A 13,743-nucleotide genomic window follows, 5' to 3' on the forward strand; every position below is an offset into this window, starting at 1 on the left:
TTTAAAGGCAGGAAATTTAGGAGAGGTCTTAGGGAAGGATCTCAATAGAATATTCACCAGCTTTTCCAGATGCCCTTTCATGGTCATGGCCTCTACCCTCAGCACCAGGGCAGGGGGTCATTGCAGATGGTCCTGGCATCACTCACCTGGTTTTGCTGCTTTTCTGGGCCTGGAGCTGAAATACAACTGAAACCTACATGTTGTCTTTAGGGAGGAAAGGTCGGGGATGTCTAAACTGCATGACCACTGATATTCCAGGGGAGGAAAGGCCATCTCGAGGGTGAAACCTGGGTCACTTTTGTACCCGGGGTTTTCTGGGACTTTCTGCTCTTGTGACCTTTTGTATCTGGCTGTACATTGCTGGGCCAGTTTGTTCCGCTATCTGTCTCAGTTTCCCCATTCCACTTGCCAAGGAATTTTCCTAACTTCTTACTATTCTCCCTCACAGCTATCTCAGAATCCAGGATTGAACTTAAAAAAAAAAATAGATATAGGCCCTAGCCGAGTAGCTCAGTTGGTTAGAGCATCATCCCAATACGCCAAGGTTGTGGGTTTGATCCCAGGTCAAGGCACGTAGAAGAGACAACCAATGAATGCAGAAATAAATGGAACAGCAAATCAATGTTTCTCTCTTTCAAGTCAATAAATACATTTGAAAAGTAGAAATATAATATTAGAGAAATTTGAAAACAAGGTTAAAATCCATAAGCCTTCTACTTGGACGACCATGCTTTTATGTTTCCTTCCTGTTTTTATAAATCATGTATGTGCAAAATTTTTCCCAGACTTTTTTTTTCACCCAGTACTTCATCACAAGCATTTTCTGTGCTCCTTCATAAACTTCATACCTGCCGTTTTTAATGGGTATAGAATATTTCTTTAAGGCTTATACCATAATTTATCTTACTATCCTCCCTCCCCTTTTTGAATATTTGGGCTGCATCCAGTTTTTCACTGAGCAGCTCTTTGATGACTATTTTTCTGCATATGGCTTTTTCCATATTCCAGGGTATTTTCTTAGGCTAGCTTCCCAGAAGGGGATTATTGAGTCAAAGTGTATGAACATTTTTATGGCCTCAAAGTATCTTTTGAAGAAGGTAGGTGTTCCATTTCATGAGGTTCACAAGCATAAAAGGAAATTTGACTTCAAAAAAATCCCTTGTAACACAGGTATGTAACAATTTGGGCAAAGAGCTGTTCTGATAATTTTCAAAGCCATTAAAACTTGACCTTTTGAATTTAAAAAAAAATTAAGTTACTTTTTATTTGATTTTGATGAGCGTCTTTTCTGAGAGTCCTTTTTACACCTCTGAGTTCTCCTAAAGAGAATCCACAAAGCACAATTTAAGCTTGTCTTGAAGTCTAGCCATCAGCCATTTCCTTGGGCTTAATACTCGCCTGCTTTCAGGAATTTCTGACGTGGAGGGGGTACCTGCTCCTTCACAGAACAGCCACAGGCTGAGAGCTCTTCTGGAGGTCTACCCCCGCCTCTAGTGTCATGGCTCTGCATCTGAGTCGCTGGCTACTTCTAGAATGCTGTTCCTTCTCAGGCTCGGTCCTGTCTGCCAATGTCAGCTCTGATCTTTCTTCTCTATTCACAGACCACAGGCAGCTATTAGAATTGGGGGTCTGAAGGACTGACCCCAACCAAACAGCAAGGCACCCACCTCAACAATAGTCCTTCTTGGAAAATATTATTTGTGAATCACAAATGTTGAGGTGATGAAATGTGCGTGTGAGGATTTCCCTGGACTCACCTTAAACTTGCACCTCCCACAGAGGTCCCATAATACTTCTGTGACTTCTCATGGGAGGCAACCAATCTCTCTCCCCTTCCCCTCCTCCTCCTCCTCCTCCTCCTCCTCCTCCTCCTCCTCCTCCTCCTCTTCCTTCCTCTCTCTAAAATCAATTAAAAACAAACATTGGAAACCCTGGCCGAGCTGGAGTGTTTGAAAGGGTGGCCTTCTCCTTGGTGGCCCTAAGGTCCTACAGAGGGCTCTGCCTGTGAGAACACTGAGTTACAAAACCCAGGAAGCAGGAAAAGCATAAAGCAAGAGAGGGAGGCACTGTCCATGAAGAGGCAGGGGTAGATCACATTTTCCTAAAAGTCGTATCATTTCAATAATTTAAAGTAATATGTTGATGTGATGGTTGTTAAGAGTCTGGTAAAACTATTAGAGGAGGAAGAAGGGATCAGATCATTCAGTTTGTGACTGACTTTAGTGGTCGGGAGGTAGTCAAAGGGTGGCCGGTTGTCCCACCAACCAGTGTCACAGATCCCATCCCTCAAGCCTGGGCCTGCCTTGGCCTCCTGGGTGTCACCTATTCTTGTGCCTCAGCACATTAGAATCTGACTTGCTCACACATAGTCGCAGGGAAGTTTGCATCGGGTTGGAGAACCAAGCTGCTCATCTGACATAGGCTGTGTTTCAGAGAATGTGGAAACTATTCGCTTAAGGCCTTTTGGCTTAACTCAGGGTCCTCAGCCCACCCTCACCCCATTCCCACGGTGGCTAGTTCCATTGTCCACTGTGATGCAAAAGCCGTAAATGGGTCACATCCATCTGTTTCCAGTGTGGAGAAATGCAAAGCACATGACCAGCCTGCCCCAGAGCAGGGCCCTGTAAAAACTACAGGCCTCAGCCATGGACGACTGTTTGTCTCTCTCTGGGCATCTGGTTCTGGGAGACAGAGCAAGGCGGTTTAGCTCATCCAAAGTCATTGGGGCTTTCACTTTAGCCTGGAGAGTTGTTAAGTCAAGAAGTGTGGCTGAGCCCTAGTTGGTTTAGCTAGTGGATAGAGTGTAGGCCTGCGGACTGAAGGTCAAGGGCACATGCCTGGGTTGAGGGCTCGATCCCCAGTAGGGGGCGTGCAGGAGGCAGCCAATCAATGATTCTCTCTCATCATTGATGTTTCTCTCTCTCTCCCTCTCCCTTCCTCTCTGAAATCAATAAAAATATACATTTTTTAAAAAGGAGTGTGGGTGAGAGCAGACCAGAGGGTGCTTCTCAGGAGGCACCCAAAGCTTGAATCCTCATCTGATTTCAAGAGCAGAAAAAGCAGAACAGCTATAACTACCGGTAGCTGTACCAAAGACACAGTTTGGAAAGACGTGCACCGTGTGCCTGGTAACTTGTTCCCCAACCAAAATCTGGAATGCTTCTCACTCATTTGTGTGCCCCTTCCAGCTGCTTGAGCCTGCCTGGAGAATGCTTTTGGAGACTGAGTTTTCTAGGATATTTGGATGAATTGTAGGAAAATGGAATAGCCCACTAATTCAGCTGAGTCCTGGGAGGGGACAGACGATCCCCATGTCTCCACACGTGCCGATCTCACAAACGGTACTGAAGCCATGGTAAACAGTTTAGACCAGCTTGGCTATGACACGAAGCTTCCTCTTGGCTATTTCTACAGCTTCATATTGAATGGAAGGAAATCGCTTAAACCGTCAAAACACAGTCTGGCTGAAGGCAAAATGCCTGGTTTGGCGTCTTGCCCCCATCCCGCCCACACCTGCACTGGGACCATTTGGAGCCCCTCCAGCTTACAGGCCGGACACACTCTCTGGCCTCCATCAGTCTGAGGTCACAGTTAACATCTCCAGGCCGAACTCCAAAATGAGAGCATTACTGCCTGTGAACATGACCTTACTTCCCAGGTGAAGTTGGTACAAAATAAACAATATTAATGTGCATCTATTTCCACTACTTTATAGGGGAGAAATGTGCTTGGGGGACTTTCATCTTTAGATTTCAGTGAATTGGGTGTTACCAGAAACTTACAGCGAACCAACAAAATACGAAATGTGCTCACAGGATCTCCCTGCCAGAGCCTGCGGCCTTATGCATACGTATCTTGGACTGATGAACTAGACCACAATTAAGCCCACCAATCAAAACAAAGCTATGCCTTCATCCTTCAGATAACATACTAATGAGGGGGACCAGGTTAGTTTCATAATGGCATCTTAGTTTCATTTTTTTTCAAGATATATATGCTTTATTTGTATATTAAACATGTAAAAATGTGTCCTTTACTCTTTCTTAAAACATGGCTCTCCAGCTCATCTATCTATCTATCTATCTATCTATCTATCTATCTGTCTGTCTGTCTATCTATCTATCTATCTATCATCTAGTTCAGTGGTCGCAAACTCATTAGTCAACAGAGCCAAATATCAACAGTACGATTGAAATTTCTTTTGAGAACCAAATTTTTTAAACTTAAACTTCTTCTAACGCCACTTCTTCAAAATAGACTGGCCCAGGCCGTGGTATTTTGTGGAAGAGCCACACTCAAGGGGCCAAAGAGCCGCATGTGGCTCGTGAGCCGCAGTTTGCCGACCACGGATCTAGTTTTTACCCATTTTTAACAGACATGAGCACTCAATCTATTCTACTTCTCTCTCTCTCTCTCTCTCTCTCTCTCTCTCTCTCTCTATCTCTATATATATATATATATATATATATATATATATATATATCTGTAAGAAAAGGCAGAATGCATGTGTGATGATAAATGGCAAATGATTCTTAGCCATTTGGGACCAATGGCTAATTGTGGTGTTGGGGACCAATAAGGAGTGGTGCGGACAATGGCAAATTGAAGGCCATTGCTTTAACTGAAGGCAGCAGCTCCTTTTTAATGCCAACCGATTGTTGTCACAGGGAACATAGGTCCCATGTTGCCAGGTTTTTCAAAAAGCCAGAAATCTAGATGTAAAAGAGCTTCATTATCAAATATTGCTAACAATTTAATATGGGGCTTGTCACCCGGCAAGCTGAACAAAACATATCAATAGGCCAAAGTGAATCCATGGCCACCAGTTCACAATCTCTGGTTTTAACTGTCAAACACAGTTGTAGAACTATTATATAATTGTGGTTGATGTGGCTCTTTCTAAGCAACATAGAAATATAGTTCTAAGAATGTCATTATATTCCCAGTTGATAGGCTACTTTATATGCAACAGGCAAATACAGAATTAACCCTTTGCACACGCTTGCTTTTTTCTTCTACTCGGGATTTAATGCTAACCGTGTCGAGTCACACTCGACATCCAAGTGCAAAAGGTTAAGAAGGCAAATTCCCTATGACCAGTAATTCATAATAAAATAAAGTAGATGCAGCACAGAAGGCTGCAAATGGGAGAGAATTCATACTCACAGAGAGTATGAACAGATTAACAAAGGCACCTGAAGTGGACAATTTTGTTAGAATGTCCTGTGCCTGTGTGTAAGTTCCACGTGAGGCCATCCTAGCTCTAGGGCTGCTTTGGCTGCTGGTGCCTCAACCCCTCGAGGGACAGGGCTGGGGTCTTGCCTTTCTCTTGCCAGTCATGTCCCTGCCAGAATATCACCATCGCAGAATATCACAATAACAGAAGGAACACCCATTGAGCATTGTCTTGCACCAGACACTCTGATAAATGCGTTATAGCTCAGTAGCACCTTACATCCTCCCAATAACCTGGGAGGAAGGAACCATTGTCATCTTCATTTTACAGATTTCCCTTCATTTTATACTAGAGGCCCGGTGCACAAAAATTCGTGCACGGGAGTGTGTGTCCCTCAGCCCAACCTGCACCCTCTCCAATCTGGGACCCCTCGAGGGATGTCCAACTGCCCGTTTAGGCCCAATCCTACCTAAACGGGCAGTCAGACATCCCTCTCAAAATCCAGGACTGCAGGCTCCCAACTGCTCACTTGCCTGCCTTCATGATTGCCCCTAACTGCTTCTGCCTGCCAGCCTGATCACCCCCTAACCACTCCCCTGCCAGCCTGATTGATGTCTTAACTGCTCCCCTGCCAGCCTATTTGCCCCTAACTGCCCTCCCCTGCAGGCCTGGTCACGCCTAACTGCCTTCCCTGCAGGCCTGGTCCCCCCCAACTGCTCTCCCCTGCAGGCCTAGGTCCCTCCCAACTGCCCTTCCCTGCATGCCCGGTCACCCCCAACTTCCCTCCTCTGCCGACCTGGTCACCCCTAACTGCCCTCCTCTGTAGGCTTGATCGCCCCCAACTGCCCTCCCTTGCAGGCCTGGTCCCACCCAACTGCCCTCCCTTGCTGGCCATCTTGTGGTGGCCATCTTGTGTCCACATGGGGGAGCCATCTTTGACCACATGGGGGCAGCCATCTTGTGTGTTGGAGTGATGGTTAATTTGCATATTACTCTTTTATTAGATAGCATAGCTCATAAGGATTCAGTGTGACCACCCAGCCCACGCTCGTAATTCCTACCTTCCCTATGACCTCTTATTTGTTAAAGGGCCTGTCTCTACAATGACAAGGAATTCACCACCTTGAGGGTCTTCTGACTCTATGTGAACTCGGCAACATCTGAAGACCTTGCCCGTTCCCCCTTCTCCTATGTGTCTCCCTCCTTTGCTCTGAGACCTTGTCCATCTGACACTCACTGGGTAGATGACTTGGTACATTGCATGTTCTCTCTGGGTCTGTTCCTTTATCAATAAGATGGAGACAGAAGGGAGATGGCTTTGCCCACAGTAAATGTTATGTGGGATTCCAAAATGCCCAGGGAACGCCAATGATTTCACATGGCCTTCGTGGCCACGTGCATACCCATCAATGAGCCTGCCTTTCAAGGTCTTAGCCCTCCAGCACCTCCCTACCCACTGGTCTCCTCTCCAGCCAAGGAGTTCCTATCCATTTACTACTTGGGTGTGTGTTCCTCTGAGTACTGCCTTCCCCTTCCCTCTTGGCCCCACAAGCTCTCAGCAGACCCCAGCACTTGGCTTAACTTCACTCCCATTTTGAAGCCTCTTCTGCCTTCTCCAGGCCACATTGATTTCTTCCTTTCCCGAAGACTGCTTGCATTAATCCCAGACCCGACCGCTCACATCCGCACAGCAGTTCACAGGCAACAGAGCACTGTGGCATGCAAGTTACCTCATAGAGACTCTCAACGACCGGCCACGTCAGGATCAGCACGTCCATTAGGTAGGAGAAGAAATAAAAAAACCAGACAAGGACAGGATTTGCCCAACTTCACTCTACAGCCAGCGTCAGCACTGGACTGGAATCCAGACTCCTAACCCCCAGGCCAGAGCGCCTGTCCAGTCCTCACTGCCTGGGTTGGCATTAACCATTTCATGCCTCAGCGTTCTGTGTCTCCAGTGCAATTCTGTTCTTGGGGGCAGGGAGTGGGTCTAATCCTCTTGTTCGTGAACGGGTAGGATGAGTGGCAAAGAGCGTGGGTGGTGACACCTGACATGCGCTCGTCTGAGCACATTTTAAACCTCAGCGTCCTCTTCTGTGAAATGAGGATCACTGCAGTGCCACCTTCCCGGGGCTGTTGTGGGGATTAAATGAGACAACACAGGCAGAGCCTCTAACACCGGGCCTGGGACATAACCAGTGCTCAATAAATGTGAGCCACCATCTCTATGCCCATCCCGTCTCCTCTGCAGGGCTAATTCAAATTGCCTTTCACTTGGCAGGTGGTGACTCTCCCTCCAGGAAGGGGTGTCAGATGAAAAGCAGGAACTGACCACAGAGCCAAAGCCCTCTGTGGCTGCTTAGTGCATTTCAGGAAGAAAGGCCCCTGGAGTGGTGTCTTACATAGGACTGTGTCCCTTTGTTCATCCAATGTATTGGCATCTCCCACCATCAGGGACTATTTTAGGCAGGGAACTAAACCAATATAAACCTTTGCCCTCCTGTGAGGTTATTCTTGGGGGTGGGGGTACAGGCAAGGTATAGAGAGGAAAACATTGGAATATTAGATATATTTACAATTTTTATTAGGATTGGCTTTGCTGCATTTAGTTATGTGTATCAATTATACCACCCACACTGGATCACACAGGAGCATTCAAGCGGGTTCCGGGGGTCACACATGCAGGGTGGGGCCCAGCAGCCAAGAGCTCAGTCCAGCTGTGTGATCTTGGGACATTGGCGCCACCTCTCCGAGCCCAAATCACAGTGATCCCAGCCTCCTTGGGCCATTGAGAGGATTCCACCGACCCGCGAATGGAGAGTGCTTTGTCCGTGGAGCAGCTCGGACAGGGACAGACGTGAGGGTGGGAGAGAGCCGCGTCCGCTTTCCCAGACGAGCTGGGACTCCGGGCTTTTCCCTGGGACTCCGGGCTTTTCCCGAAGGTTACTTAATGCCGCTGGGGGTGGCACTGGCGGCCGGGAAGCGCTAGTCTGTCGAGGGGGAAAAGGGGCGTGGGGAGGTCCTGGGGTGGGAGTGCGCCACCGCTGCCCGAGGTGGGGCGCGGCGCGGCGCGCGAGGGAGCGCTGGGCGCGGCGGAGTCGGGTTTCAGAGCGCGGGTGACTCAGGGCGCGGGCCGCAGCCGAGAGCCTGCCCGCCGTGGCCGCTGCCAGCGCCGCCTTTGTTCCCTGCAGGAAGGGCGAGCGGCGGCCCGCGCGCAGCGCCCCGTCGCCTCAGCGGAGCTCGGTCGCTTAGCGCCTTCGGGGCTCGGCAGACCCGCGAGATGGAGCGAAGGTAAGACTCGCGCCCCCAGGGCCCGCGCCCCTCCAGCCCGTCTAGCCTCCTCTCACTCGGCCACTTCTTGCAGGAGGAACGAGCAGAGCTGGTTCCTGCTGTGGCTGCTTTGGGTCTCCGCGCTTCTCTCCGCTGCTGTCCGGACCCGCGCGGAGACAGGTAAGCTACCCGGCCGGAGGGTGGCACCCGCTGCCTCCGCGCCCTGGGGAAGCTGGTGTTGGCGGCGGGCGCGGCTGCAGTGCGCGCCTCATTCCTGGACATAAAAGGGAGTCCTCGCCGCTCCGTGCGCACTGGCGGTCCTGCCGCGGCTTCCCAGGGCAGTACAGGGGGTTCCTGGGGCGGATGGGAGTCCTGGGCAGCTGGGGCGGATGGAGCGCTCTCTGGGCATCCAAGATGTCAAAGTTAGGCGTGGCCCCTCCAGTCTTGGCCATTGGAAGCACAGGAGGGCACCAGAGGCTCCGCGGGGACAGTTAGCTGCACCCAGTGTCCGCGCCCAGGTCGTGCGTGCTGCCCAGCTCATTGTCAGGGCAGGTCCGGTGCCCGCCCTGTACACAGGTGCGGAAGCATGACCGCCAGCAGAGACACCTGGCTCCGTTGCCTCGAAAGAAATAACGGGACTGAATTGCTCTGATGCCTAACTTGGCGCTGAGTTACCTAGGGAGTCACATCCATGGGGCAGTGGTTCCATGGGTGATGGGAAGAGCTAGGGGCTGGGAGCCAGGGGATCTGGTCCATTCTGTTTTCCCAAGGCTCAGCTCACTTTCCCTACCTGGACTCAGAGGCGGTGGGATGAATAGTGGGGGATTAGTTAAAACATATTTCAGTTAGGTTGTGCCAAGCAGCGTGGGGTTGAATTGTGCCTCATTAGGTGACTTTGGGCGATTAATTTCACCTCTCTGGGCTTCAGTTTCCTCATTCAAAAAAAAAGGGGCGGGGGAGGGAGGGGATAATTAAATCACCTAACCTCCTAGGGCTGCTGTGAAGATTAAGAGAGATATTAGAAATAATATGCTTTCCACACGCTGGCGCATACCAGGCAGAAAATAAGTGATAGATATTGTGGCTTGACGCTTGCAATAGCTGTGTTAGAAAGCAATGCAGGCATTCCTACAGAAGAGGACACTGAGGATGAGAGAGGCTTGGGAAGTGGCCAGTCCAATGGCAGAGCGGAGCCCAGATTTGCAGGCTCCAGTCGTGCCTTGCTCCGCCCTGTCTCCATGCAGTTTTGTGGGAGAGCTGTGCTCTCCAACGGTAGTCTCTGACCCCTTTTGGATTTAGGAGGTTAGAACACAGTCTGGATAGAGGTGTCTCCATGAAGGGAAGTGGGGATTGAGTGGGTGGCCGTGGTTAACTCTTTGTGTGCTGGAGGAAGCCGGGGACAGCCCGGACCATTGTTTCCTTGGGAGGGAGACCCAAAGGCGATGACAGCTTTTCCTGCCAGAGCGTCCAGCCTGGCATTTCTTGCAGATCAAAGGGCAGCTGGAGCACAGTTTTGGCGTCTCAGCACCGTGGCCCATGTGGGAACATTGCAATTTTGCATGTGATATAGGTTACTGCCAACTCAGCAGCAGAGGGCAGCTTCGGGTTCTGTGATCCTTGGTGAACTTGGCTGCAACCCTCGCCCCCAAAAGGAAGAAGGTTCTGGGGGAGACACTTGGGTGCTTCTTGCCTCCTCCGGTGCTTGTAGGCTGGGTCCCTGGAAGACAGGTCAGGGCTGTGGTTTCTAACACAGAGGAAGTCCTGTTCTCATCCATAATGTAAAAAGGGAGTGACGGGAAGCCCTCAGGAGCTGAAAGGGGCCTGGGTAGGGCCATTTGCAATGATGGGTATTTGGTGTCCCTTTGCGACTCAGAATCGTCTAGATCAGTGGTCGGCAAACCGCGGCTCACGAGCCACATGCAGCTCGCGAGCTGCGGTTTGCCGCTCTGTTGACTAATGAGTTTGCCGACCACTGGTCTAGATACATGAAATATCCTCCTGCAAACCAAATTTTGCATGCAGTTCAATTAGTCTAACACCTATAGACCACTTCATATGCTCAGGCAGAGCTGTGAACGCATTCATGCTTCATTCATCCAGTCCTCACAATGGCTCCATGGGGTGGGGACAGAGGCTGTTGTTGTCTCTGTTCTTCAGATGAGGAAAGTGAGTCCAAAGGCCCAAGGCTCCTCAGCCCCTCAGGGTTTCCGGCCCACCCTGTTTAAAGAGACCCTTGTCAAAGGGACCCTGGCCCTCAGCTCCATCCTTGTGTCCCTAAGGGGTCATGGCTGAGTAGTAAAGTTGCAGTGTCATTGGAATACCCGCTGTTTTAGATGATGAGGTTGTTGTGGGGACAGGGAAGGTAGTGCCGCAAGTAATTTGTTCCAGATAAAATGCTGATATGTGCAAGTTATTTACTTTTCTTTAAAGTGTTTGATTGTGAACCTATCGACGTTCCTCTTTCACATTGATGTTTCTCTCCTCTCCTCTCCTCTCCTCTCCTTTCAAACCATACACATATTCTCGGATGAGAATAAATTAAAAGTACAGTTCAGTGATTGCTCACAGTACAAACATCACATAACCCGGGGGAAGAAATAGCATAGCTCCCGGAAGCTCCTTTGTGTCCTTTGGCTATGTGATTCCCTCCCTCCCCTCAGAGACAACTATCACTTTGACTATCAATGTGATCAATTCCTTACTTTTTAAAAATAACCTTAGTACCTAAACGTGTATCCCCAAATTCTAAAGTTCCATTTTACTTGATTTTGAACTTTATACATGTAGGATGTCTTCTTTGGTGTCTGCCTTTTTAAACTGAATGTTAAGTTTTTGAGATTCATTTATGCTGTTGCATGTGGCTGTAGCCAATCCATCTTCATGGCTGTATAATATTCCACTGCATTAATATCATGTATATTGTCTATCCATTTGTCTTCAATAATACTTTTCCCATTTGGGGGTGATAGAGTAGTGTGTCTGTGAACATTCTTGTATATGTCTCTTGGTGCACATGTGCACATATTTCTGTTGATTCTGTGTCTAAGAGCGGAATGCTGAGTAACAGGGTATGCAAATCCTCCAACCAAATAGACAATGCATGAACAGACAGCACGTTTGTCACCTGGTTGTTCACAGGTACACAGCCACCAACCTGGTATGAGAGTCCCCATTTTTTAGCATCCTCACCAGCACTTGGCCTTGTCTCTGGGCTTAATTCAAGCCTTTCTAATGGGTACCTATTAGAATCTTACTGTAGCCTTCATTTATATTTTCCTGATTACTAAGTTGATTACCTTTCCATGTATTTATTAGACATTTAGATATCCTGATTTACTTTTTTTAAAAAATATATTTTATTGATTTTTTACAGAGAGGAAGGGGGAGGGATAGAGAGTTAGAAACATCAATGAGAAAGAAACATCGATCAGCTGCCTCCTGCACACCCCCCAATGGGGATGTGCCTGCAACCAAGGTACATGCCCTCGACCAGAATCGAACCCGGGACTCTTCAGTCCGCAGGCCGACGCTCTATCCACTGAGCCAAACCGGTCAGGGCTTGATTTACTTTTTTGAGGTAAAATTCACATAACATAAAATTAGCCATCTTCACCTGTGCAATTCAGTGGCATTTAATACATTTACAGTGTTTTGCAGCCCTTGTTTTTATCTACTTCTAAAAATTTTCATCACTCTGAAAAAAAACCTTAATTCCATTAAGCAGCCATTCCCTATTCCTCCCATTCACACCTCACCAACCCCTGCGAACCACTAAACTGCTTTCTGTTTCTATGGATTTGCCTATTCTGGACATTTTGCATACAAGGAATTATATAATACATGACCTTTTGTGCCTGGCCTTCTCTTAGTTAGCATAATGCTTTTGAGGTTCATCATATTGTAGCATGAGTCAGTACTTCATTCTTTTTTATGGTTGAATAATATTCCATTGTATGGATATACCACAATTGTTTTGTTCATCTTCCACTCATAGGGATATTTGGGGTAGTTTCACCTTTTGGCTATTGTGAATAGTGTTATTACGAATATCTGTATGCAAGGATTTGTTTGAATACTTGTTTTCAATTCTTTTGTGTGTGTAGCTAGAAGGGGAATTGCTGGGTCATAAAGTAATTCCATGCTTAAGTTTTTGAGGCACTCCCATACTATTTTCCACAGTGGCTGCACCATTTTACAGTCTCACCAGTAGTGTACAGGGGTTCTGATTTTTCCATATTCTTGCCAACACTTGTAATTTTCCATTTTTAAATTAAAGCCATCTTAGTGGGTGTGAAGTCGTATCTGGGGGTTTGGATTTGCATTTCCCCAATAACTAAAGACGTTGAGCATCATTTCATGTGCTTGTTTGCTGTTCGTAGGTCTTCTTTGAAGAAATACCTAAAACTCATCAGAGCAGGTTCGAGTTTTCCCTCTAATTATCTCGCTCTTGCTCACTGGCAGTCTCATGTGCTTTCCTGAGTGAGAAAGAAGGAAGAGTCACAACTGGGATTTTGCAGCACTGGCCCCCTGCCTTGCCTATACCAGGACTGGTAATGAGTTACTGTTGCTCACATACCGTTAGAAGTTGTGATGAATAGAAATGATTGTAGTGTTTTAATTACTGGCTGATTTTTTGTTTTGTTTTGTCTGGAGTTGGGGATGCCTGTGGTAGCCTCACACCCATTTGTGTGTTTTGCAGCAAAGTGAATGCTGAAAATCACTGGCACACCAAACCACTCACAGCTCCCATGTATGGTTAGAATTTGCAGTCTCTTGACTTTGTACAGGTGTGAACTAATCTCCGTCTAGAGCACGCTTTCTCACATTCCCTTTCTCTTGAAGGTCTAATCCCACCTCCAGCCTAAATGGTACCTCTTCCAGGGTGCCTTCCCTGGATCTCTCCAGTGGAGTTTTCTTATCACTACATCCCTACAGCCCTTCCTCTCTCTCTCTCCAGGCCCCAGCCACTGTCCCCCTCTGTACTATCAATATGTTTATTCATCTCCATTTCCCATGGGAGCACCTTGCGGTGTGGGTCATGCCTCATTTGTCCAGAGTTGGTCACTTGGACTTTGGCCATTTTGTTACTACTAGAGGCCCAGTGCACAAAATTTGTGCACAGGTGCGGTCCCTAGGCCTGGCCAGCAATCAAAGTGTTAGTGTCTGGCATGGAAGGGCAGGTCCCAGCTGACCTCTGGGCCCTGGGCAGCATCTGGGCCCCTGAGCCCCCCCACATGCCCCTCTGCCTGAGTCATAATACGCGAATCCCCACACGGAGATGCAGTGAGCACGGCCGG

The 13,743-nt window shown here is 48.2% G+C and overlaps 1 protein-coding gene and 1 long non-coding RNA gene across 2 annotated transcripts in view; both read left to right on the forward strand.

Moving 5' to 3' along the window:
• The first annotated feature begins 3,680 nt into the window (after window positions 1-3,680).
• Window positions 3,681-6,872, forward strand: LOC114231651 (uncharacterized). The gene is made up of 3 exons (XR_003617629.2): window positions 3,681-3,947; window positions 6,266-6,416; window positions 6,796-6,872. It is a non-coding gene; the product is annotated as an uncharacterized LOC114231651 (long non-coding RNA).
• A 1,504-nt stretch (window positions 6,873-8,376) lies between these two features.
• The window catches only part of COL15A1 (collagen type XV alpha 1 chain), a 98,413-nt gene continuing 93,046 nt past the window's right edge, over window positions 8,377-13,743 (forward strand). Inside the window, exons 1-2 of the mRNA XM_028145945.2 lie at window positions 8,377-8,467; window positions 8,541-8,626. Of these exons, the coding sequence (XP_028001746.2) occupies window positions 8,457-8,467; window positions 8,541-8,626 (97 nt within the window). The 5' untranslated portion in view covers window positions 8,377-8,456. The remainder of the gene's footprint in view (window positions 8,468-8,540; window positions 8,627-13,743) is intronic.

This window comes from Eptesicus fuscus, chromosome 15 (assembly GCF_027574615.1).
Source record: "Eptesicus fuscus isolate TK198812 chromosome 15, DD_ASM_mEF_20220401, whole genome shotgun sequence".
In the NCBI taxonomy this organism is placed as follows: Eukaryota; Metazoa; Chordata; class Mammalia; order Chiroptera; family Vespertilionidae; genus Eptesicus; species Eptesicus fuscus.